The 25,963-nt window shown below is 43.9% G+C and overlaps 2 protein-coding genes across 2 annotated transcripts in view; one reads left to right on the top strand and one right to left on the bottom strand.

Moving 5' to 3' along the window:
- The window catches only part of LOC116295195 (alpha-protein kinase 1), a 32,715-nt gene extending 9,176 nt beyond the window's left edge, over positions 1–23,539 (bottom strand). The window contains exon 1 of the mRNA XM_089026138.1: positions 23,437–23,539. The gene's annotated coding sequence lies outside the window, so the exon portion shown is untranslated. The remainder of the gene's footprint in view (positions 1–23,436) is intronic.
- Positions 1,224–2,464, top strand: LOC148913167 (uncharacterized). The gene has a single exon (XM_089025977.1). It carries the CDS (start codon positions 1,247–1,249, stop codon positions 2,462–2,464), a length of 1,218 nt encoding a protein of 405 aa, XP_088882103.1. The 5' UTR covers positions 1,224–1,246.
- Positions 23,540–25,963: the final 2,424 nt, after the last annotated feature.

The following is a 25,963-nucleotide window of genomic DNA, read 5'->3' as shown; positions in this document are numbered from 1 at the left end:
ACACAAACGCACACGCCGTTCGCGGTAGACCCACACTAAAAGATGTCGAGCGTTTTCGGAACGGGTCGGTCCGCGAACTCAAAGCAAAATGCCAAAAGAATGCCAAAGATACCAGAAAGATTACCAGAAATGTGAACTCAAATGAAACTCAAATGAACTCAAATGGACAAACGTACAAACTTACTCTAACGTACTTAAACGAACAAACAATCACTAACTCTTTAGTAAGCAGGAACTTCATTGATAACTGCTTCGAAGATGATGGAGACAAAGAAAACATTCCATGTAAGCTGAAGATGGACGCCATATTGGAATCTTTCAAGACAACATTTCATGCCTTCCGCGAATCAACAAGCATTGGACTTACGCCATTTTCATCGAGGATAAGTTTTTTATGTATTCTTTTCTTTTTGTTCTCAATTTTGGACAGTTTCTTCAACATTCTATCGTTCGTTCAACTATTAGTAGCGAGCCTGTTGTGCATGATGTTGATTTTAATTGTACATTTCATAAATGAGTCAACTAAGAGTTTGGTATACTCTTTGGAAAATGACTGTGATTTATTGGAAAAGGCTGTACAGTTATCTGTATTTGTTGATCACAATAAACTATTATATTTATTAGAGGATTGCAGGTCTCGTTATGCCAAATTTTATACTTCTCAGTACCGTGTTGAGCACAAGCCTCGTGTTGCTTCGCGTGATCGAGAACCAAGTAGAGTCCCTGTTGAACAACTCGCACGCCTTTTGCACAAAAGCAGAAAAATACGGAAAAGGGTTCGTAAGTATGTTTTCAAAAATGTACCCATGACATCTAGAATGCATTGCTTTGTCAATAAATGTCATTTGAATCACGAAATAATGAGGTGTTATTGCAAAATCTACAAAGGATCTAAACGAAACAAAGCTTCTGGTAATTCTTTTCCCAGTCGAAGGAAATTACGATTCAGGAAATCCCTCCTTAAGAAATTAAAGTTTCACAAAAAAGCAATAAATGCTGGTTATAGTCGTTGTCAGCCAATATTGAAAAATTATAGTCCAGGAAAACATGCTTCCAACAGTTTACCCCATGTTTACAAGAGTCTCAATCACAGAATAAATCACAGTAAGTTTACCCTAAGCAGAGATGTAGAAAAAAATCCTGGTCCATACACAGTAATAGATCCAAAAAAAAAACAATTTCTGCTCCATATTCTCAAGGTAACATTGCATTATTTGGTCCAAATGCTGGTCGTCAGTGTGTTGCCATGTCACTATGTGCATTGATATATAACCATAGGAGTGCAATAAGTTCTTCAGTAGACCTAGTAAACACCATGAATATTGGGAATGAGTTATATTCTGTCCTATCAAGATTATGCAACCAAGAATTTTTACTGTTGACAGAATTACCCAGTATAGTAACAGTACTAGAAAGCACTTACCAAATGGAATACAGTCCAAGTTATACTGGTAATATACATGATGTCTCATCTACTGTTGATTTCCTCTACTGTATGCCCTTAGGTAATGCTTTGCAGATTTTAATTGGAGAAAATTACCATTCATTTCTATTAACTATTCAATGTAGTACGGTAGCTATTTATTGTCATGGTGATGGCAGATTTAGAATATTTGATTCTCATGCTCGGAATTCATATGGGCTCCCTCATCCTCAAGGTACTTGTGTACTCCTAGATGTTAATGACTTTAATGCTTTAATAAATTACTTCCAAAGTTTTTATGACAATTCAACAGGTTCTTTTGAACTCAGGGGAGTGCATATCACAGAAATGTGTGAACAAAACAATGCAAGTGAAAATACCTTTAATCTACCAACCCACATAACTGAACAGAGTGAAGTGATTGGTAAAGGCACAGATGATGATCAACAAAGCCACAACAGTCATAATACAAGTTTCAATGCCTATATGAATGGTATAATTTTGAAATGTTGCTGCGCTATATCATTTTACTGTATTTGTTTTTCTGTTTTAAAAGCCTGTAACTATTGGAATTCAGATACATTGGAATCAATTTCTGATCATGGAAACATGTTTTATACTCGGAGCCTCAACAAAGAGTGCCTTACAATCAATGATTTACCAGCAAGCCTTCAAATATATGATGCAGATATAAGTGTTAAAAATAATTTACAAAAACAAGGCAAATTGTGCTGCACATCTGCTACAAGCAAATTAGAACTACAGAAGATAATAACAAATAATACAAAAGGCAATACTGGATTTTTAGCATGGCTGTCCAATTCTTGCATTTGTTGCATTTTTCACCATAAATGCTGGACCACCGACTTTTATCTCATAGTATTATACAATGGGGAATTTGATATGTTTGAAAAAGTAACCAGTGTATCCACCTTAGTACAGAAAATGATTGGTATAACAACACAAACACTTCAAAATGAGTTAGATTACCATATTTTATTTATATCCTGCTCAACTCAATTATCAAACACAGTAGTATAGGGAATGGGGGTTCCAGCGCAATCTCAACACGGGGCAAGACCCGTGTCAAAAATCCACCTACGGACGACCCCCACTCCAAGTGTGGTTGAGGGTAACAGCGCACTTAAATATGTTAGTCTATATATGGAGTGCGAAGAATGTAAGAGAACTTTTAAGAAAGAAGCGGATTTGAAAAAGCATTTGAAAATGAAGACGAAGTGTATGAGCAGTTATGATTGTGGATGTGGTAAGAAGTTTGAGACTAAGGTTAAATCGTTTTGGCATTGTCAGGACTGTGAGTACGACTACGACGACCTAAAAAGTGCTTGGTATTAGGTATAAAATATTTCCTATTATATAGATGGAATCCCAAAGCAACTTCAGCACGGTGTCAATACCCGGTAACGGTGAGATTGACGTTAGACAGTTTTGGCGTCAGTCAGAAAGGAAGGTTAAAAGGACTCTCCGAAAAGGTATAGAAGAATTAGGAGCCCTGAAAGCGAGCATAATGGTAGAAGTAAGTTTGTCAAAAGACGAGGTAATGACGACAGCAATGTTGCGATCAAAGTCGTTAGTGATATTAGAATCCACGAATCTGGATAGGTCACTCAGTGAAGCCTTAGAAGCAATAATGGAGTCGCTGTCTAACTACACGAAAGAAGGATCGGGTTGGACAGTAGAGGAGGTTGAAGGAATAGAGATAAGTATAGCCAGGTACGTACCCATACGAGGGGGGAGTTACGTACCGCTACCAACGTGGGTAGAAAGGAAGAAGGCTATTGTAAACGTGAAGAATGAAGACAATCGATGCTTTATGTGGGCAATCAGGTCTGCACTGTATCCAGCAGAGAAGGATCCCTGTAGGATAAGTAAGTATCCCACAGATGATTTAGAGTGGGATGGTGTGGAATTTCCCATGCAGTTGATAGACATCCCCATATTTGAGGAAATAAACGATCTAGCAATTAACGTTTACGGAGTCAGAGAGCAGACGATAGTACCGTTAGTTCTGTCAAAAAGTAAAGGAGAGCGCGTACATTTATTCTACCACGGCGGACACTACTCATGGGTTAAACACATTAGCAGACTATTCTACAGACATACTAAGCACAAAGGCAAAAAGTACTTCTGTGACTGCTGCTTGCTGTCATTTACATCCTTAAATGCCCTAAAGAAACACGATGAGATCTGCCGCGGAGTCGAAGAAGTGGCGCAACGGATCCAGATGCCCACCAACAAAGAGCTTTCATACGCAAACCATCAAAAGCAGATGCAAGTGCCTTACGTGATATATGCAGACTTTGAAGCGTTGATAACTAAGGAAGAGCAGAAAAGTGGTGCCACGAATAAGGTAGGATTACACGAGATCTGCTCCTTTGGTTACATAGTAGTCAGATCAGACGGTAAAGCAAACCCTCCTGTGATTTACCGAGGTAAGAACGCAGCTAATGAGTTTCTAGAAGCATTGCGAGAAGAGGAGGGGGAGATTAGAGAACAATTAAGACGTCCAAAGAAGATGGAATTTACCAAAGAGAACCAGGAGGCTTTTAACAAGGCAAAAAAATGCCACATTTGTCAACATACGCTTCTTCAGTTTGGAAGACGAGCCAAGAAAGCGTGGGATGAAGATGGAAAGTATCTAGGAGAAGCTCATTTTAAATGCGGGAAGTATGCTAAGAAAGGTGAGAAGCCGGGAAAGCCCTCCACGCACTGCATTCACTGCCACAAAGCATTTGTTGAGGATTTCTATGTGGATAAGGTTAGGGATCACTGCCACATCACGGGTAAATACAGAGGAGCGGCTCATTGGAAATGCAATATAAACTTCAAAGTAAATCCAGACATGGAGATTCCGGTGTTCTTTCACAACCTCCGCGGTTACGACTCCCATTTGCTACTACAAGGAACAGACGGCTCCGACGTCAAATGCATACCCAACAACAAAGAGCGCTACATGTCCGTAACTGTGGGTAAGCTAAAGTTCTTAGATTCGCAGCAGTTTATGGCGGACTCCTTAGCAAACCTCGTAAAGTATAACACCAACTTTCCCATTTCCAGTCAATATGGCGCGGAAAGGAAAGGAGTCTACCCATACGAATAAATGGATTCCTGGGAGCGATTCGAAGAGCCCCTACCACCCAAAGATCGCTTCTACAGCACCCTAAACGAGTCTGGCATAAAGGACGAAGAGTACCAGCATGCGTTAGATGTGTGGGAAAAGTACTCCTGTGAGAATATGGGAGAATACCACGACATCTACCTACGTTCAGACGTAGTGCTGCTCGCAGATGTTTTCCAAAGCTTTCGAAAGATGGCAATGGAATACTACGGGTTGGATCCAGCGAACTTCTACACGGCTCCTGGGCTCAGCTGGAGTGCTTTGTTAAAGAAGACAAATGCGCAGTTGGATCTCCTAACGGAGTACGACATGTATCGGTTTATGGAAGACGGTATTCGTGGCGGCGCATGCGGACCCAGCCGACGTTACGCCCGCGCAAACAACCCCTTAGTAGAGCACGACCCAGAGAAACCAACCACATACATTTACTACCTGGATGCGAATAACCTTTATGGTTGGGCAATGTCACAGTACCTACCTGTGAGAGACTTCGAATGGGATCCAGTGAAGCCGATAGACTTCTACATGCAGGTAGGAAAGGAGGAAGACAAGGGTTACGTCTTAGAAGTGGATCTGGAGTACCCAGAGCGCCTGCACGACGAACACAATGAGTTCCCCTTAGCACCAGAAGCGATAGAGATACCATTTAAGCAGCTAAGTCCGCTGCAAAAGCAAATGTGCCCTGGTTACAAACCGTACAGGAAACTAACTATGAACCTGATGGATAAGAAGAAGTATGTGGTACATTACCGCAACCTGCAGTTCTACGTGCGACACGGAATGCGCGTAGAGAAGATCCACAGAGTCCTAAAATTCACGCAGGAACCCTGGATGCGCCCCTACATTGACTTTAACACGCAAAAGCGTACCGCAGCGAAAAATGACTTCGAGAAAAACCTCTTCAAACTGATGAACAACAGCGTGTTCGGAAAGACAATGGAGAACATCCGCAAGCGCGTAAGCGTAAAAATAGTCAGCACCAAAGAGGAAGCAGAAGCATACGTGTCACAGCCAGGCTTCGTTAGATACGTAGAAATGCTGAACTTCTACGTGATTCACATGAAAAGGGCAAACCTCTTACTAAACAAGCCCGTTTACACAGGCTTTACGGTGCTGGATCTATCGAAGCTGCTTATGTACGAGTTCTACTACGATAAGCTTAAGCCAAAGTACGGAGACCGCTGTCGCCTCCTGTACACAGACACCGACTCCCTAATTCTAGAAGTGCAAACGGAAGACGTTTACAAAGACTGCCTCCCCGACATAGACGAGTACGACACCAGCGGTTACCCGAAGGAGCACTTCCTTTACTCTGCGAAGAATAAGAAGGTAATTGGGAAGATGAAAGACGAAATGTTAGGAAAACCCATAGTAGAGTACGTGGGTCTGAAACCAAAGATGTACAGCGTGCTAAAGTTAGACGGCGTAGAAAAGAAAGCTAAAGGCGTAAAAAAGTACGTGGTTAAGAAGGACATTACGCACGAGTCCTACCTCAACGTATTACGAACACGCAAGGAACAGCGGCATAAGATGAACAGCCTGCGCAGCTATGGTCATCAGATACATAACGTCACGCAGGAGAAGGTGTCACTGTCTGCATTTGACGGTAAGCGATGGATGTGTGATGACGGAGTGCATACGATAGCATTCGGACATCACACGATAAGCAGTTCTTCCATGACGAACCCACGTGTGGGGCCATCGTGAAGATAATACAAGATGGGCTGACCCTTCTTAGCTATTACGCTTCGGATCTGGTAAGTTTCCAAAGACCAATTAGGATCCGTAGCTCTTTTGGATCCTCCTTCTAATTCACCCGGTCCGTAGAGATATCGGACTGTGACATTACCTAATTTTTTTTCATGGGGGAAGACCGCCCTCGAACTTCTGACGTAGGACTTGTGTTCCACGTGTTTCTTTTTTATGGCATCCTTGGGTTTTATTCCCGTAGCCCTGGCCGCCTCGTTGTTCAAAGCCGCGACGACCTGGGGGAGCCGCTGTGTCCATTCCCTGTTGCGTTTGGAGGGATCTTCCAGCTCTTTCCAATACTGGTACCCAAAGAGACGCTCGGCCAAGGTCTTATTGAATCTTTCGACGATGCTCTGACCCCTGTGGTACTCAGCTTCAGCTCTCCTAATCTTAGTGTCGTGGTCTTTCAGGGTCTTAGTAACCACGCCCATGAACTCTGTCCCCGCATCCACTTGCAGCAGCTTAGGCCATTTCAAGACGCGCTTATAAATCCTACCTAGGGCTTCTGCGACTTCCCCAGAATCCTTGCTGGTTATGGGTTCGGCGTCCTTATATCTGCTTGCGATATCGACTACGGTCAAAGCGTACCTATAGGTCTTCTTTCTCACCTTGTCGTGCGGTAAGAAAAGCAAATCTGCCTGATGAACTTCATTAGGGGTATTTACGGTAAAGCTGGGCCTGGGAATGTACTTCGGCACGGGAAGATAAACCTGCCAGAGGGTTTGTTTTCTTAGCCAGTTCTTAGCCGTTTCTTCTGATACCCTGGCCGCGGTCGCGAGTTTCTTGATAGCTGACGCCCCTTTCCAATAACCTTCGGGCCCATAGTAAATCCTCTTGAGTTTGTCCTCTACGCGGCCCATTATATGAATTCCAAAACAAGATTGATCTTGCGTCCGTTGAAATCCACCGTCTCTCCGTCCACCTTAATGGTGATGTTTATGCTTTCTACCAAATTAGACAAGTCATAGCTCAAAGAAATGGGAGTGTATATATTCTACTGGGTCAAATGGATTACCTTTGGGCAGAAACTTGGACATAAGAGAAGACTTTTCTCCATTGTTGTAACTATGGACCAAGTCGCAATAGACTTCGTAAGAGGATGCGACTTTCCATTTCACAGGTATGGCTGTGTCGGTAATTGTCTTGCCCGAGGCACATAATAAAGATCCCAATGGGTCAGACTTTCCAAAAGTTACTGAATAGTTTGGCATATTATGTTTGAGGGTCATTTCGTGCGGCAATCCTGTGGTGAGCGTATAACCGTGTTTTGCTAATTCCTTAGCAAGGGTGATTGGTGTGTAATGTCCATCGGGCAGCAATACGCCTTGATAATTGCCGCCGCCTTTATGCTCAGTGACCAAGGCATTGACTAAATTATACCAAGAATTGTACAAAGAGCAACTAACCAGCCTAACCTTATGGGCTTTGATGGGGGGATTCAAATAAGTGGTAAAGTTATTCTTGTCGCTTTCCAAAAAGACGATCATATATTTCAGGAAACACAGTTTCCTTCGTTAGAGCAGATACGCCAAAGCTACGCCTCCTGCCAGCCCTGCGACTCCTACGAAGACCAGCTCATTGTCTTTTTGTTTCTTAGAAGGCTGGTAGTAATTCTTGAACTGAGGCTTTTTCATTCTAAAGTCGGGGTGTGCTTGCGCATAGAGCTTAAAGGCGTAGTCTGTATTTTCGAAGTTCTTGTCTGCCTGCATCTTGTCTTGGTAATTCTTATCCAACCAATCCCTGTAAGCTTGTCTTTTTTCATTCCAAGCTGCAACGTCTCGCTGATATTTCTCCAGCGCTAAGTCGTGTCTCTTCCTTTCGGCGGCCAAATCTCCGCTGCGATCACCTCTAACTAATCTATCCAAATATTGACCACCATAATTAGCTCCAGTGAATGCTAAGGCTGCAATAACTCCACCTGCGACCACGCTAGCCATTATATATTAGAAAATCACAGGGATTTTCACGAGTTACGTCGTAGGTAGGTACTTTTCCTTCCGTAGGTAATCCTTTACCATGATAGCCCCGCCAACGGCAGCGGTCATCTTAGCAAAATTAGCGAAGCTCTTGCTTGGGTCTTCAGTAAAGTCTTCTTTGAGCACTTTCTTACCTACCCAACCAATACCCGCAACGATGGAAGTAATGATAGCTGCTTCTTCAACAGTTTTCAATAACGCGGTTGACATTATATTACAGAGCGAGAAGGTTATTACTCCATTTCAGGGATCTTACTTTTTCTAACAGCCGGTTCCACAGGTGCGCGATACGTTGGTGGTTCTACCTTTTTCGTTGCCCGCCATTGTAAGTAGAGGCTGCCTGCTGCTATAGCGACTCCTAACGCGCCAATGACGTATCCCGGATTAATAAAGGATTCCTCTTCTTTTTCCTCCACCTTTTCTTCTTTTTTGGCTTTGTTCTTCCTGTTCATCTCCGCGAGCTTCTTTCCGGCAGCGACTCTGCCCGGAGATTTAGCCTTGGTAATCTTGGTATCTTCTACGGGAGCCTTTTCTGGTTGTTCTTCGGTGCCACTCATCTTATATTAAGGGACTTGAAGGACTTGACAAGTTACTTGATGACGACTTGACAATGACTTGGCAATGACTTGACAACGACTTGACTAAGTACTTGAGGTGACTTGACAACGACTTGACTAAGTACTTGAGGTGACTTGACAACGACTTGACTAAGTACTTGAGGCGACTTGATCAGGTACCTCAGCAAGTGCTGCCTGGAAGACCTTTTCAACGTCTCTGTCCTTCTTGAAGTCCTTCCAAGATGTTCCAAAGGAACCTAGTACCTCCTTCAAGTCGACGTGCTGAGCTACGTGCAAAGCCGCAGAGGCGACTGCCATTAACTTACCGCACTTCAAAGACAACCACCCGCAGGTTATCTTAAGTTCTTGGGCGATGACATAGTCCTCACTTATGTCCTTCCGCAGTTGCTCCACGTCGTCTATGGGCAGTGCAAGTCCGAGAAGCTTGGTGGCCAGCTTAATGGCTGAGTCTGCTACGGCGTCCGTGGTCTTACTTGCAAGGGCAGCCTCATACCTCTTATGGAACTTCTTAACCTCCTCTTCCGACAGCTTATTAACTTGCTCATGGGTAAGTTCCTTGCCTATCATTTCTTTGCACTTCCCAGAAGACACAAGGATGTTGAGTTGTTCCTTAAGGTTACTTTCGTCTAACTGTGTGGGGACTTCATCTAAGAGCTGCTCAATGTCCATATATGTTAATGGAATACGGAAACCTCAAAGAGAAGATCATCTTGGAATGTTGGTGCGTCTTTAAATGCCGCATGTATTCGTGTAACTGTTCCTTGGATATCTCACCGCCGTAGTCAGAGAGAATGGTTTCCAGATCACTACGGCTCGGAGTATAAAATACTACGAGAGAGCCTATGTTTTCCCTAAAAGGCTTAGAGACGCTGGTAAGCTGCTGGGAAAGCAACCAAACGCTGATATTGTCATGCCTACCGCTGAAGGCGAGTTTAACGAGCTCGGAAGTGCGTCTTTTTACGTCGTCCCCACAGGCAATGTCATCCAATATGAGGAGCGTCTGCGTATCTTTAGGGAATTGTTTGTGCCAGAACTTCAAATGGCTGGATAACTCGTTAGGGTCTAAGATATCTACGAAGAAGTCGTCATCGTTCACTCCTATACCCGTCCAGGTGCGGTTGTTCACGTAGGTGGGGCAAAGCAGCACGATGTAGTCGAAGCGGTATCTAAAGGGTCCTAATAGCTGCTCCACGACGAATTGGATCTTTCCGCAGCCGGTGGGTCCTACTATCAGAGCATTGCAGGGAATATGGTTCGGATCCATTATATATACGATGGACCCAGTGGACGCAGTAAGAAGGATTGCCGGCGACGCAAAAGATAAAAGAGACACCATAGAAATGCAAAGGGAGGAGATCGATCGGCTGCGGGAGCGCGTGCAGGAATTGTATGATGAAATGTGCGGTCTGAAGCGCGCGGAGAGGTTTGGTGCGCTTTTGACGATGGCCGGTTGGGCAAAAGAAAGCGTGCAGGACTTTATTAAGTATCCCTTATAAGGGTTAATAAATTCTTATTATATAATGAAGTGTAAGGATTGCGACAGGGAGTTCAGTAGCAAACAGGCTTTGCAATATCACCAAAAAAAGAAGGTATGTTTTAAAGAGGTGGATAACGTCACCACCTGTGGCACTTGCAGCCGGCAGTTTAGCAGCAAACAGGCGCTGCGATATCACGTGGAAGGAAGGGTGTGTTTGAAGTCTAAGGAAAGACGCTGTGCTGATTGCAATCGGCTCTTTAGCACGCCCCAAATGTTGCAATACCACCAAGAAAATAGGGTGTGTTTAAAGGATGTGTGTGCGCGCTGCGATGAAGGTCTCACGGACGCATGGCATCAACATAGATGTCGTGGTAATTATGATTTGGATGTCGTATGCGAGGAGCATGGTGATATCGCAGCGAGATGTTGCCCAGCGGAAACCATAAGGAAGTTAACTCTTCGTAAGAAAGAAATAGACCAACGCTTTACGGAGTTCGACCGCGCCGAAGGTACGCGCTGGGAGAACGCAGAGTATTGGAGTGCGCCCTGTGACGCGTGTGGCGGCTTAAGGAAAGGAGATGATCATATCTGGCAGTGCTTGTGCCCGCAGCATCGTCCCCGCGGTTTTAAGGAGTACTTGGATCGTTTTGATGATTGGCATGCTCAAAACATGGAGGTAAGGAAAAGGCGTCCTTAGTTTGCGCAAAGAGTCTCAAAACACACTCTTATATTTATTAATATCCCTTGATTCTTTATTAAGAAGAAAAGAAGATACATTAATAAATATAAGGACCCCTTTTAAAGGTATATGCTAGCCTACGCAGCTGCCTTTCTGGGAGGCATTCTAATCGCCCTTTCAATATATGGACTGTATTACTTGCGAACTACCTGCCGACTGCATTACCCCTCGTAAGCCGCGTAAAAAATACACCTGCCTTCATTGCGACAGGGTATTCTCCGAAGGATCCTTTGTGGGGCATTGGTGCTCCGCGGATCCTAAAGCGCAGCGGACTTTAGCAGACGCGCTTAACTACAAAGAGGAGATGGAGTGACTCTTCTTTCAATGTCTTACTTCCATCGGCCATTTACCTTACCATAGCTGCGTAAGTGGGTGAATTCCTCGCCCTGAATTACGTACCGCACGCAATCCGGCGCCCAAAGGGAATATTCCTTACCTTCTAAGTCTTTGAGGACTAACCGTAAACGGTCGATGTCTTCGAAGACGACGTAATTTTTTATTTCGTATGCTTTACCGTGGACAAGATCACGCCAGTGAGTCAAGCTGAGCTTCATTATACCTATGGAATATCTTTAGGTGCGTTTTCAAAGTGGCGTAGGACTTAAGAGTGACTGTCTGTAACGATCAAGCAAAATTCAAAATCCGTGGCAAACTTCGAAAAATCGATTTCGCTCATACTTTCAAGTTAGTTAGGGTAATGTATCCTAAGAATCGCTGTATAGTTGGTTTGATCAAATAACGCTTTATTATGGAGAAAAATGGAATTTTTCAAACACTCCCGAAAACGCCGTTCGCGACAGTAAATTTTGACTCAACTTTCGCGGCTGCTGGACAAAAAATAAGCAACACTGGGAATTAAAACAACCCATATTCTTGAAGAACAATCTATTGAGTACGATATGCGTGACTTTGGGATCAATTGTACAATTTTAAGATAACAAAATAATTTTATTCGCTAGACGTGTGTTTAGAGTATCAAAAAGTAGGTCTTACAAAAATATTCATTCTGAAACTGCTTAACCTCTCAGTCGCGTGAAACTTCGCTGGTTGATTATTCAGATGTTGATCTTTCTAGTGATGTAAAGAAATCTTTGGGCAAATGATTGTGTGTCACGCAGTATGTCTTCAAACTTTGGTGAAATTACTCATTTCTGACCTCTGGCCGCTTTCTATAACAGACAAGATACTAGTGTTTATAAGTAAAATATAAACTCAAAAACAAGCCTAAAACACTTTTATAGCCTTAAATAATGTAGCTGTTTAAGAATTCTTACCTGGCAAACTCTGAAACCTGGATTTTTATGAATGTTTTTAGACACAACATCGATCTGGTTTCTTTCATTACCGACTCGAACTTGTCAACGGCCGAGTGCCACAGGGAGCCCAACCTTTCTTGTTGTGGTGCAAAACACAGGAAACCCAGATTGATTAAAAAATCGTTTTAATTTGTTTTAATGATGATGCAAACACACACAATAAAAAATTTCACAACTATTCCAGTAACACTTACTGAATTACATGATAATCTATAATATGAATGACTAATAAAGAGGGGGAAAACCTGCAGTAGAACCTTACTAATGGTAACAGTTCTAAATTGATTTTAAAGAAGTTGAACCGTATACACTACATGCAATTTTTCTGCTCGGCGTGTCATCATAAATGATCACCGGCCTCTAAGGTTCATAATTAGTACCGAACAAATGTATGTGACAGAGGCACCCACGATTCTATTGGAGTAGATGCAGAACATGAAAATCTTTGGAAAGTTTTTACGCATCCTTCTTCGGAACAGGTGAACAGCGTGTCATCATCGGTATCGCTGTTTTCCTTGCTGGAATCTGTAGTGGTCTTTGGTTTGTATTTCCTACTTTGTCTAGGTATGATAACGCAGAAATCTGGAACCTGGTCATCAGAATACTCCATCTTCCTAAGGGTGGGTAAGGCTAGAGCTGACGATTTCTTCGTTGTTTCAAAATTTTTGCTTTGGATGCAAATTATATTTATCTTGAGTCCTACATATTTTCAAGTACTTTCACCAAAACTAATTAAACCAAGCCCCAATACTCCTCTTTATAGTTCCATTCAGTGATCACGAATAATAGTTCCTAGCCGAGGCTGGAGTTACCGCGCATGATAAACTATAGTTTTGCTATGCGCGGAAACTCCAGCCTCGGCTAGAGACTATTATTCGTGGTCACTGAATGGAACTGTAAAATGGAGTATTAAAGAGTGACTGTCTGTAACCATCGAGCAAGGCGTAAGCCTTGACAATGATGTTATCTTCAAAAAGCGTAACATTGTGGTTTGGAGAGCATACGGCGTTGGAAAAGGAAAAAAGATACCCAACACGAAATTTGAAACAACGAAGAAATCGTCAGCTCTAGCCTTACCCACCCTTAGGAAGATGGAGTATTCTGATGACCAGGTTCCAGATTTCTGCGTTATCATACCTAGACAAAGTAGGAAATACAAACCAAAGACCACTACAGATTCCAGCAAGGAAAACAGCGATACCGATGATGACACGCTGTTCACCTGTTCCGAAGAAGGATGCGTAAAAACTTTCCAAAGATTTTCATGTTCTGCATCTACTCCAATAGAATCGTGGGTGCCTCTGTCACATACATTTGTTCGGTACTAATTATGAACCTTAGAGGCCGGTGATCATTTATGATGACACGCCGAGCAGAAAAATTGCATGTAGTGTATACGGTTCAACTTCTTTAAAATCAATTTAGAACTGTTACCATTAGTAAGGTTCTACTGCAGGTTTTCCCCCTCTTTATTAGTCATTCATATTATAGATTATCATGTAATTCAGTAAGTGTTACTGGAATAGTTGTGAAATTTTTTATTGTGTGTGTTTGCATCATCATTAAAACAAATTAAAACGATTTTTTAATCAATCTGGGTTTCCTGTGTTTTGCACCACAACAAGAAAGGTTGGGCTCCCTGTGGCACTCGGCCGTTGACAAGTTCGAGTCGGTAATGAAAGAAACCAGATCGATGTTGTGTCTAAAAACATTCATAAAAATCCAGGTTTCAGAGTTTGCCAGGTAAGAATTCTTAAACAGCTACATTATTTAAGGCTATAAAAGTGTTTTAGGCTTGTTTTTGAGTTTATATTTTACTTATAAACACTAGTATCTTGTCTGTTATAGAAAGCGGCCAGAGGTCAGAAATGAGTAATTTCACCAAAGTTTGAAGACATACTGCGTGACACACAATCATTTGCCCAAAGATTTCTTTACATCACTAGAAAGATCAACATCTGAATAATCAACCAGCGAAGTTTCACGCGACTGAGAGGTTAAGCAGTTTCAGAATGAATATTTTTGTAAGACCTACTTTTCGATACTCTAAACACACGTCTAGCAAATAAAATTATTTTGTTATCTTAAAATTGTACAATTGATCCCAAAGTCACGCATATCGTACTCAATAGATTGTTCTTCAAGAATATGGGTTGTTTTAATTCCCAGTGTTGCTTATTTTTTGTCCAGCAGCCGCGAAAGTTGAGTCAAAATTTACTGTCGCGAACGGCGTTTTCGGGAGTGTTTGAAAAATTCCATTTTTCTCCATAATAAAGCGTTATTTGATCAAACCAACTATACAGCGATTCTTAGGATACATTACCCTAACTAACTTGAAAGTATGAGCGAAATCGATTTTTCGAAGTTTGCCACGTTTTGCTCGATGGTTACAGACAGTCAATCTTAAACCGCTTTACACAGCCCTTACAGGGAATACGAATGCCATCCGCGTAATCCATCAGGGCACGGCAGATGATGTCGTAATCGTTGCTAACCATCGTTAGGTAACCATTTACGTCAAGCTGTGAGATTTTCTTAGATTGCTTCGCGGATAAGACGCCGTTTCCTTTTGGGGTTTTCAACTCAATACACAACCCGCGGTATTTCTTATGCGCATTTAGGATTAAAAGGTCGGGTTGACCGGCTTGGTAGCCTTTTCGCCAGCAGGTTATTCGCTTGCTGTCTGAATCTTGAAGTTCGCCAAGACCCGGCGCTATGATGAAATCGGGGTAAAACCTACGTGTGTAGTCGACGACCTTCGCGTGTAGGTCGGCTTCATTTTCAATCTTGAATACTAACTTGTTTGGGCCGCCAAACCGCCTTTCTATTGCATATTTACCCGTTTTCTTTAGCGCGGGTAGGACTTCCTCAAAGACCCAATCACGAAACTCCACAGCTTTGGGTAGTTTGGAGCTAAATATCAGTTCGTACAAACCAGGTTCGGATATAAACACGGCATTTGGTTGCGTAGTAAAGGAGCGGTGATTCGCAGCCCCTTGTAGATCAACCCATTTTTTCTGGTATTTCTCAGATACGTGTGCTCTAATTGCATCTCTAGGGCGCTCATAGCCCAACGCCAAAGCCACCTCCTTTGCTTTGAAGTACAAAGTTTCGCCTTGCACTATGCATTGCAGTTTGGTGTCGTTGTTTTCAAATACGCGAAGCATTGTATATTTAAGAAATATTTTAACATTAATATGCAACGCTCTTTAGCTGATTCATTTCCACGCTCAGTTGCGCGTCAGACACGACGAAGACGTAGCAGTTTATTTTGTCGCCGTCACTCGCACCGGCGTTCTTGGTGCGCTTGATCTCCAATGTTATGCCATCCTGCGTATTTACTAGACGTAAACCCTGACCATGTAGGTCTTCGTCGTTGATGGTGCGCATGTCAATCCACAGCGCATACTTATCATTAAAGAATTCCTCAGGGCTAATTTGGTCGCCAAACTTGCGCATTGCCTCCCTGTACACGTCTGCGGGCTTTATTCCCTGGGAGTAAACCTTGTTTGGAACGCCGTTGATATTCACGCCGACGTTAGTAATGTTGGGGTTGTGAAAGGCTTCGGAGTTGCGCTTGCCGGCTTCGTAGGGTTTGGCAAACACCAGCATTAGCCCCGTAATACTTCTTCGGGGGAGGTTAATGCTTTGGTTAATAACCTCATCCGTCTTATCCAGGAAGCTGAACGTCTTATACATCACTACGTGGTCGTAAAGGAATGCCTTTCCGGAGCTGTATTCCATGCCAGCGCTACGGGCCAGCTCTTCGCTGTACACGGTCTCATACTGTAGCTCTAAGTTGGTAATAGAGTATGGGGTTGTTGTGGTAAGTGCAGTGGTCAGCCCACCAATGATGTTATTAGCATCTGCTAAAGTTACTTCAAACTGTAGCTCGGATAACTGTCTTGGGTAATACACACCGTGATTCGTAATCACTTCAAAGTCTAATGGTATGACATACTTGCTACCATAGGCGGTCTTTATTCGCTTTGCGTCTGCCACTGCGGTTTCTCCGCTGCCGTCAGTAGGTTGCGTTTTCGTAGGTGTGCGTACCTTACGTAGGATGACACTACCAATTCCTTGTTCTATCCTTTGCGCGCGGTCAAAGGCCGTCAACCATAAGTCTTCGTACGTGGTATACAGATCGTACCTATTTAAGTCCAGCAAGGATTCCCCGGCGAACTTTACGCGCATCTTAGAAACGATGTTGCGACCCACGTTGTTAACGATAATCCTTTCATCTGTGGGGCTTGACTGCACCGCTAGGTCAAACCTCAAAGCCAAGGTGCCAGGAACTAAGACTAGGTTATCCGTTAGGCGGGGCACGCCTACGTACAGGGTTTCCCCTGGCTTAGCGCTGCTGGGGGTAAAGGTGACCCGGTGAAAGGTGCGTTCTGCTTTCAGTCCGCCAACCTGCTTAGGTAATACGTTGGGATTTAACTTTGAGCTTATCATATATAATGGAAGTAGAAGGAACAGACCCCGACTTCGATCCCACCACTGAGGAAGGTCAGGCTGACATTAACGACGGTGATGAAGAACCGCTGCTTCCCACCCAACAAGTCGACGATTCCCTAAGGGATAGGATTGCAAAGGCCCTAAGACATCCCAAAGCACGCGAGTACACGTTTCCGCGTGAGCACATAGAGCTTCAAAACATGGGCGAGCCGGAAGCAGCCGCGCGGGAAACCGTAGTGTGGGCAGCGCGGGAGCTAGAGCTGCGCTACGACAACTTTGATGCTGACGACGTAAAGCTCACGGAAAAGGGAAACAAAGTCCTCATAAGCGTCCAAGACTTAAGATTTCCCGACAAAGACCGCTGGACAAAACCGCAAAACCTCTTTGATGAGGAGGGCAACGTTAGGGGTGACGTCTTGAGATTAAGAGGCTTTCAGCGTGCTACTAGAAGCCTGTTAGAAAGGCTGCACAACTTAACCGAAAGGACCAACGCGGAAAAACGTGCCGCGGATCTGCAAAGGGAGTTAAGAGAAAAAGATGTAGAATATGCAAAGCAAGGTCAGCTACTTGCCGATGCTGAAAAGAAGTCCGCCCATCAAGATGAAAGAATAAAAGAAATAGGAAATCAGGTGGATCAGGCCCTGCGCGAATTAGACAAAGCACGGGAGGACTTAGGAGAAGCCCAAAGCTCTGGCGCCTCAGTGGAAGCACTGCGGGAAACGTTGGAAGAAAGGGAGGAGGAATACATGAAGCAAAACCAGCGGCTTGCCGACGCGCATAGGAGGGAGGTCGAATTTAAAAATCAAGAAATAAGGGAGCTGGTAGACCAAAGAACCCGAATTCGACGTGAAAGAAATCAAACTCAAAGGGCTCTTAACCTCGCCCTGCAGGAGTTGGATCTAATTAAAGACGATACCGATAACCTACAAACCACCATAGCCGGCTCTTTAGTGGAACGGCGACGGTTAATGGCTGAAATTAACACCAAGGAGGAACAAATCCGGCAAAGAGATCAGGCCATTGAGGACCTGGAGGGGCAAATAGAGCGGCAGCAAGAAGTAATTGCGGACCAAGCTCGCCCCGAAGAGGAAAGGGAGGCAGCCCAAAAGGAAGTAGATACGCTCGAAATACGCCTTGCGGAATTGCGGGCTCAAAAGGAAAACCTGGAAAAAGAGCTGGGGCTTACCACCAAGGAAAAGATAAAAAGAGCCCTTTTGAAGTATGGTATTCCGCTGGCATTCGCGGTCGCTATTTCGAGCGTAGTAGGAGTTATCCTTAGCACGCTTAAGGCTACGGGTGCAGGCGTAAAGAAATTAGGCAGTGGACTAACGGACTTAGGAAAAAAAATGGCAGCCGGTCTTCCTGGGCTGCTGGGTAGCGTCCTTAGCCTGGTACTTAGGACCGGCGGAGAACTGTTGAAGTTCGTGGGGAATAACATTTGGATCCTCGTAGTAGCTATTGGAGTGGTACTCCTGAAGAAGATGAGGGGTTGATCTTATCCTTGTGTATTACTGGTGGCTTATCGTCGTCAGGCATCCGAGGCGTCCTCGACTGGGGATAAGTAAAGATGGTATTCGCGCCGCCTTGATAATGCGGAACTAGCGGCAGCACGCTCATGGTGCTAATGGGCTTATGATTCCAAGTAGCATCCGTTGGAGGATTTTTTGCCGGGGCGGCATTTATCCGAAGGTAGGCAACGTCGTTGGGAAGAACCTGAAGCTTCGCATATTGACAATTGGCTATCATGTGAAAAGTTACCGGCGTTAAGTCTTCTACAGTCGGCGGTGGGGGTTCCGACGAGAAATGAGCTGGGTTCCTATTATTATCTTTTTTTCTGTAGGGTAGTAATGGGCGGTCATTCTCATCAACGATCCTAAACCCGACATTACACGAATACCCCGTCGAAATGCTAATGGTACACATGATCAATCCCAGGCCCCCAACCTTCACCCACAGCCCGGTGTCATGCCAATGCTGTTCTAAGTAGTCCTTCTCCTCCAAAAAATGTAGAAACCAATCTTCCTTCGCGTGTGGGTTCATATATCTAAAGGCTCACCACCGTAAGAGTGCTAATGGTCTTGTGATTATAAACCGTATCTCTCTGATTTTCTATGCTATTTATGCAAACGCTCCCGGTGTCATCTACGCGCATTTGCAGCTTTACCTTCCCATGGCAATCGGCGACCATGTGGAAAGTCCAAACCGATAGATTTTCGGCGCTGCCGGGGTTGGGCTCTACGGAGAAATGCGCAGGCTCCCTGTTGTTCGTCTTCGCGCGCATAGGCTGCAGTATGCCATTCTCATCCAGGAACCTAAAGCCGACGTTGGCGTGACTACTCGTGCCAATGCAAATACTACAAAGGATTAACTTCTTTCCCGAGTAGTTCAAATTCACGGACATGCCCGTAACATCAACCCAAGATGCCTGGGTGTATTTTTTCTCGCCTGCGTAAGTCGTATAGACACAATCTACTCCAGCTACGTAGGGGTTGTTCATCGCCATATATAATAGCTCAGACCAACACCCGCGGCGGCTAAGCCGGCTTTTAGTAAGTTATGGTCATATTCCTCAGGTATCGCAGGCAGGACCTTCTTTTTGGGCTTCTTCTTTACGTTCTTTGGTGCGGGCTTTTCTACGTGCTCCTTCTTAGGCTTCTCCACGAAATGGGGGATGCTTCTAAGAGTGTCAGAGTTCACGTCATTCACCCCAAACTTCATATCCTTGGTTGCTCGCTGAAGTTTGTTGTTATAACCCACGACGGAATTGGCGTTAATAACCAAATTACTTGGCATTAACCAACAACCAGGTGACAAAGCGTAATCCAGTCGCACTTTAGACTGCTGCACTGCAAGTTGATATCTCTGCACCGACTTAGAGATCTCATTCTCGATAACAGCGCTTTCGAAGAGGACAAGGAATACTTGTTGCGTTTCCTGTGACGCACCGGAGGCATCTACGATGGGGCTGCGAGTGCTAACCTGGGCCCCTAGAATGCAGTAAACAAAGGCTTCGATGCTTCGATTAATCCTTGCTAGGTTTTTCAGTCCAATGCCCTTTGCGGCAAAGAAAGGCGCCCAAGGATACTTTTCTTTGCTTTCTATGTAGTAAATTAAATTACCCTTCGTTCCGCTGCCTCCTAAGTCCAAGAATTCGTAAGAGCTAGGATACCCCATGCCCGGCGTTTCTATGCTGGCACCAACATACGAAGCATAGGTGTAAGTCTCTCCTAAACCATGGGCGGTACCCTCTTTGTTACGAAAATCGGGGTTGGTAAGCTTAAACTCATTCCTTAATCGCTCCCATGCGACTTTGTCATATTTGTTATCCTTCGGGTTAAAGATAGTGTCACTAGGAAGCGGCGCTCCTAACTCAAACAATATCCTACGAATAGTAAAAGCAACATGAAATCGCAGGAAAGGAATATGGAACATATCCGAGGCTATACCACATCCTTTAGTAGCAGCCCAGACAGCAAAGTTTAACTGCTGTGGCCAATACCGCATGTTGGGACCTGATAACCATTCTCTGGATTCTTTCCCTGAGGTATGTTTCATGGCAGTTTCTCTAAAGATGTCTCTGACCTTTGTCTTGAAAGTCGTAGGACCCACGGGGATTTCTAAGGAGGTAACCATCTTAGCAAAGTCATTCGCTCCACCTTTGTTGTTGTAAAATGGGTAATTCTGGGTTGCCGGCAATAGATTCTCTGGAAAATTAGGTTGCCTTTCTTTATGCTCGGGTTTTGGTTGTAAAATCTTAGGATGCTTTGGCTCCAAGTCCGCATTGCTGTACATCCTAGAGCCGTTATAGTAAATACCATCGGGCCTTCTTTCGAACTTACTAGGGTCTGCATGCGGAAACATCTTCCTAAATGCTCTCCAATTCCAGTAATCCCGGTTGTCGTGATGTGGCTGCTCCTGTATATCATTCCCAAAAGCGTCGTACATTAGTATATATAATGGATGTTATACCATCAGCACCTAAGTTGTACCCAGATGTTCCCTATACTACACCTAACGAACTAAACGCCGAAAACTTTCGTCTGAATAAAGCGAACTTAATCTTGGCTTACTTGGAAGGGCAGGCAAAACACTACGAAAAAGTCCGAAAAAAGTACGTCAGAGCCCGGAGTACGCTACATAAGATTTCGATAACTTTGGGGTCTATATCTGTTGTGTTAACGGGCTCCGGCGTTGCTACTTCGCTTACTGGGCCGGGAATAATCGTTGGAGTTCCTTTGGCCGGCGTTGGGGCAGCCTGTGGTATTATTTCTGCTGTTGCTACGGGCATTATGAAACAGTTGTCAAGCAAAATATCCAAGCATGACACGACAATAGCTCTGTCAAGGGCTAAAGTAAATACAATTACCGATCTTGTCTCAAAGGCTCTGCGTGACAGAAAGATAGACGACGTAGAATTCTCGCTTATTCTGGCCGAAGAAGACAAATATGAGAAATTAAAGTCGGACATAAGGAATAAAAAAACAGTCGTAAAAGATCTTTCCGAGGAATCTCGCAAAAAGATCTACCAAGAAGCGAAAGAAGAGCTTCAAAGAAAGCTTGCTCAGTAAACATCTGCTTTGAAAAAAACAAAACAGGATTTTATTTGCATATTGAACGCCGGCTGTCTGGTTCATATGCAAATTAGTTTCACAAATCTATTTCACAAATGTGAAACGTTTTCACAAATGTGAAGGAAAATTGTGAAGGTTTTGATTGGCTGAAAACATATGACGTAATCGTCCACTATCTTCTTGGAATCCATCCTAACAGGGGGTGGTTGGGGTCAATTTTGTAAAATATTTCATAGATTACGTCAGGGTAATAAGGAATATCCTTATCCAGCCGACAAAACATCCACTCGGCTTTTGTCATATCAGAAACCTCAGGAATAGACTTGCCGGTAATTTCAGACAAAAGATAGGGAATAGCTTTGTAATATTTCCCTAGTTTTAATTTTTTCAATGTCTTCCGTAGACTTTGCGGGGTTGGCTCTTCTAAGTGGTCTATGATTTTCTTCTTTACTTCGTCGCTTAAATATATCGGATGTAAACCTTGGATATGACTCATCCAGTCCCTGAAGTATTTTATTCTTTTGTATGGGGTCTTCTTACGACCTCCATTGGCGTAATACTGCTCTCTGGTAGCATTTGGTACGGCATTACGAATATTCTTACCACACTCGTAACACTGTGCTGACGTGTCGTCTTCTATTTGCATTTTTTTACCACAACAAATATACTTATTTGGCTTAGTAGGTACAAACTTGGGTTTCAAGCACTTTACACAGAAATCATAAGCAAACTCTTTACAATCTTCGCACTCCATATATAGACTAACATATTTAAGTGCGCTGTTGCCCTCAACCACACTTGGAGTGGGGGTCGTCCGTAGGTGGATTTTTGACACGGGTCTTGCCCCGTGTTGAGATTGCGCTGGAACCCCCATTCCCTATACTACTAACACTGCAAGACAAGGTATCATAAGGAAACACAAATCAAATGCACAAAAAAAGGTTAATGCTAAGAAATGCAAATTAAGCTATGCAAACATGAATCCTGCCCTTAAGAAACAACGTTTGTCTCAACAAGCAGAACAGCATAAATCTATGAACACTGCAAAAAGAGAAAAGAACCTTTCACGCCTGAGATCTAACAGTCAAGTAAGATACCACTACCATCTGCTATCAATCGTGAAGCATTTGGATCAGGAAGCGAAAATGCCAAAGCATTAGCCCTACAAAATGCTCAATATTCTTTTATCTTTTTTACCAAGCAAACCGCCTGGCAACAACGGTTCCCGCGAGACCCTCTCATTTTTTCGGGGTTGACCAACATAAACACATCCTCTCCGATTGCGCTCCTTTACTTTCACACTTCTACTACTTTCTCACCTTCTTTGTTTTCGACATAGGTAGCCCGAGTAAACGCCAATAAGGGCGTCTAGTTAAAGATAAATTGAAGTAAGCCTTCTTTTTCGTACTCTAATTATGTCAAACACAAACTTATTTATTGCTGGAAGCATTTATCAAGGTCATGAACGATTTAGCGACATTTCACGAGGAAGACAACATGATCTTTCATGAGTTTTTCAGCGCTGTTATGTGCTCAGACTTTGCCAATCGAACACTAGACTGCCACAACCGTAGATCAGATCTTTACGGAAGGAGACACCATGTACTTGAGTGCACTTAAAATACAAACTATCCCAGATACCGAGAGGTTGTCACTCAACTTTCTGCCTGAAACAGAGCTCGCTGGTTCTCGCCCATTGAGGCAAACGAAACAAAACAGTCGGGCATTTTTGACGCACGTAATATCTCACACCGATTGCCCACTGGGCAAAAAATAATCTCCTATTATGGTGACAAATGCTGATGTACCTATTGTTTTCACATACAATAAACATATTTTGATATTATCTTCTACTTACTCGCAGCACTTCATTTGCATTAACATATGCAACAGCTAGTTTAAATATTAATGATAGGAAATACCCCCATTAAATTTTTTTGTAAACTTGCGATATTTCAAAAAAAAAAGATGGTATCTTAAGCTAAGGTTAGTATGTAAAGTATTTCTTACCTGGTGATATTAAATTAGTAAATACTAATACTAACATAACTGTTTTTGTTCGCAAACCGTCTTCACTTTTATCTGACTTCCGCGTGTGTGACCGTGATAAGCTGGAACTACCACAGGAAACCCATACCTCAAAACGAAAGAGGACAACACAATATCCTCGGGAAATACCCTTCTGGTAGCGAGAAACGAGCGACAGAAATTTACCCCTGGGTTCCCGAGGATAGTTCCACAAGGGAATTACTAAAATATTCAATCCTCTCGAACGCCCCACCCCAGGGAAATTCCAATCCCCCTCCATTAGGGAAGTATGGATATTTTCTGGTACTACACACTAACCCCCCCCCCCCCCCCCAGACCCTCTCCAACCCTTGGAAATTCCAATCTCCATCCATGGGGGAGGTATGAATATTTTTTTGGAACAACATGATATACCCCTCTCAGACCCTCCCCCCCCCCGTCAAAATTCGAAACACTCTCAATTGGGATGGTAAGGATATTTTCTGGATTTGCATAATACAGTTGTAGTTCCAGCTGGGGGTGTCATAATATATATCCCGCAATGTATTATGGGACATGCCCCTTTCCCACCGACTACACATGGGTATAGTTGATGTATTCTATAGAGCGGCAAATAGAGCGGCAGCAAGAAGTAATTGCGGACCAAGCTCGCCCCGAAGAGGAAAGGGAGGCAGCCCAAAAGGAAGTAGATACGCTCGAAATACGCCTTGCGGAATTGCGGGCTCAAAAGGAAAACCTGGAAAAAGAGCTGGGGCTTACCACCAAGGAAAAGATAAAAAGAGCCCTTTTGAAGTATGGTATTCCGCTGGCATTCGCGGTCGCTATTTCGAGCGTAGTAGGAGTTATCCTTAGCACGCTTAAGGCTACGGGTGCAGGCGTAAAGAAATTAGGCAGTGGACTAACGGACTTAGGAAAAAAAATGGCAGCCGGTCTTCCTGGGCTGCTGGGTAGCGTCCTTAGCCTGGTACTTAGGACCGGCGGAGAACTGTTGAAGTTCGTGGGGAATAACATTTGGATCCTCGTAGTAGCTATTGGAGTGGTACTCCTGAAGAAGATGAGGGGTTGATCTTATCCTTGTGTATTACTGGTGGCTTATCGTCGTCAGGCATCCGAGGCGTCCTCGACTGGGGATAAGTAAAGATGGTATTCGCGCCGCCTTGATAATGCGGAACTAGCGGCAGCACGCTCATGGTGCTAATGGGCTTATGATTCCAAGTAGCATCCGTTGGAGGATTTTTTGCCGGGGCGGCATTTATCCGAAGGTAGGCAACGTCGTTGGGAAGAACCTGAAGCTTCGCATATTGACAATTGGCTATCATGTGAAAAGTTACCGGCGTTAAGTCTTCTACAGTCGGCGGTGGGGGTTCCGACGAGAAATGAGCTGGGTTCCTATTATTATCTTTTTTTCTGTAGGGTAGTAATGGGCGGTCATTCTCATCAACGATCCTAAACCCGACATTACACGAATACCCCGTCGAAATGCTAATGGTACACATGATCAATCCCAGGCCCCCAACCTTCACCCACAGCCCGGTGTCATGCCAATGCTGTTCTAAGTAGTCCTTCTCCTCCAAAAAATGTAGAAACCAATCTTCCTTCGCGTGTGGGTTCATATATCTAAAGGCTCACCACCGTAAGAGTGCTAATGGTCTTGTGATTATAAACCGTATCTCTCTGATTTTCTATGCTATTTATGCAAACGCTCCCGGTGTCATCTACGCGCATTTGCAGCTTTACCTTCCCATGGCAATCGGCGACCATGTGGAAAGTCCAAACCGATAGATTTTCGGCGCTGCCGGGGTTGGGCTCTACGGAGAAATGCGCAGGCTCCCTGTTGTTCGTCTTCGCGCGCATAGGCTGCAGTATGCCATTCTCATCCAGGAACCTAAAGCCGACGTTGGCGTGACTACTCGTGCCAATGCAAATACTACAAAGGATTAACTTCTTTCCCGAGTAGTTCAAATTCACGGACATGCCCGTAACATCAACCCAAGATGCCTGGGTGTATTTTTTCTCGCCTGCGTAAGTCGTATAGACACAATCTACTCCAGCTACGTAGGGGTTGTTCATCGCCATATATAATAGCTCAGACCAACACCCGCGGCGGCTAAGCCGGCTTTTAGTAAGTTATGGTCATATTCCTCAGGTATCGCAGGCAGGACCTTCTTTTTGGGCTTCTTCTTTACGTTCTTTGGTGCGGGCTTTTCTACGTGCTCCTTCTTAGGCTTCTCCACGAAATGGGGGATGCTTCTAAGAGTGTCAGAGTTCACGTCATTCACCCCAAACTTCATATCCTTGGTTGCTCGCTGAAGTTTGTTGTTATAACCCACGACGGAATTGGCGTTAATAACCAAATTACTTGGCATTAACCAACAACCAGGTGACAAAGCGTAATCCAGTCGCACTTTAGACTGCTGCACTGCAAGTTGATATCTCTGCACCGACTTAGAGATCTCATTCTCGATAACAGCGCTTTCGAAGAGGACAAGGAATACTTGTTGCGTTTCCT

This window comes from Actinia tenebrosa, unplaced genomic scaffold (assembly GCF_029948245.1).
Source record: "Actinia tenebrosa isolate PJP-AT-01 unplaced genomic scaffold, QUT_ActTen_1.0 PGA_scaffold0__85_contigs__length_37466705, whole genome shotgun sequence".
Classification (NCBI taxonomy): domain Eukaryota; kingdom Metazoa; phylum Cnidaria; class Anthozoa; order Actiniaria; family Actiniidae; genus Actinia; species Actinia tenebrosa.
The sequence above is the reverse complement of the archived record's forward strand: the minus strand, read 5'-3'. Positions and strand labels throughout refer to the sequence as shown.

What these genes read in the sequence shown, in the direction of transcription:
- LOC148913167 (XM_089025977.1), top strand. Translation starts at nt 1,247, where the DNA reads ATGTCACTATGTGCATTGATATATAACCATAGGAGTGCAATAAGTTCT.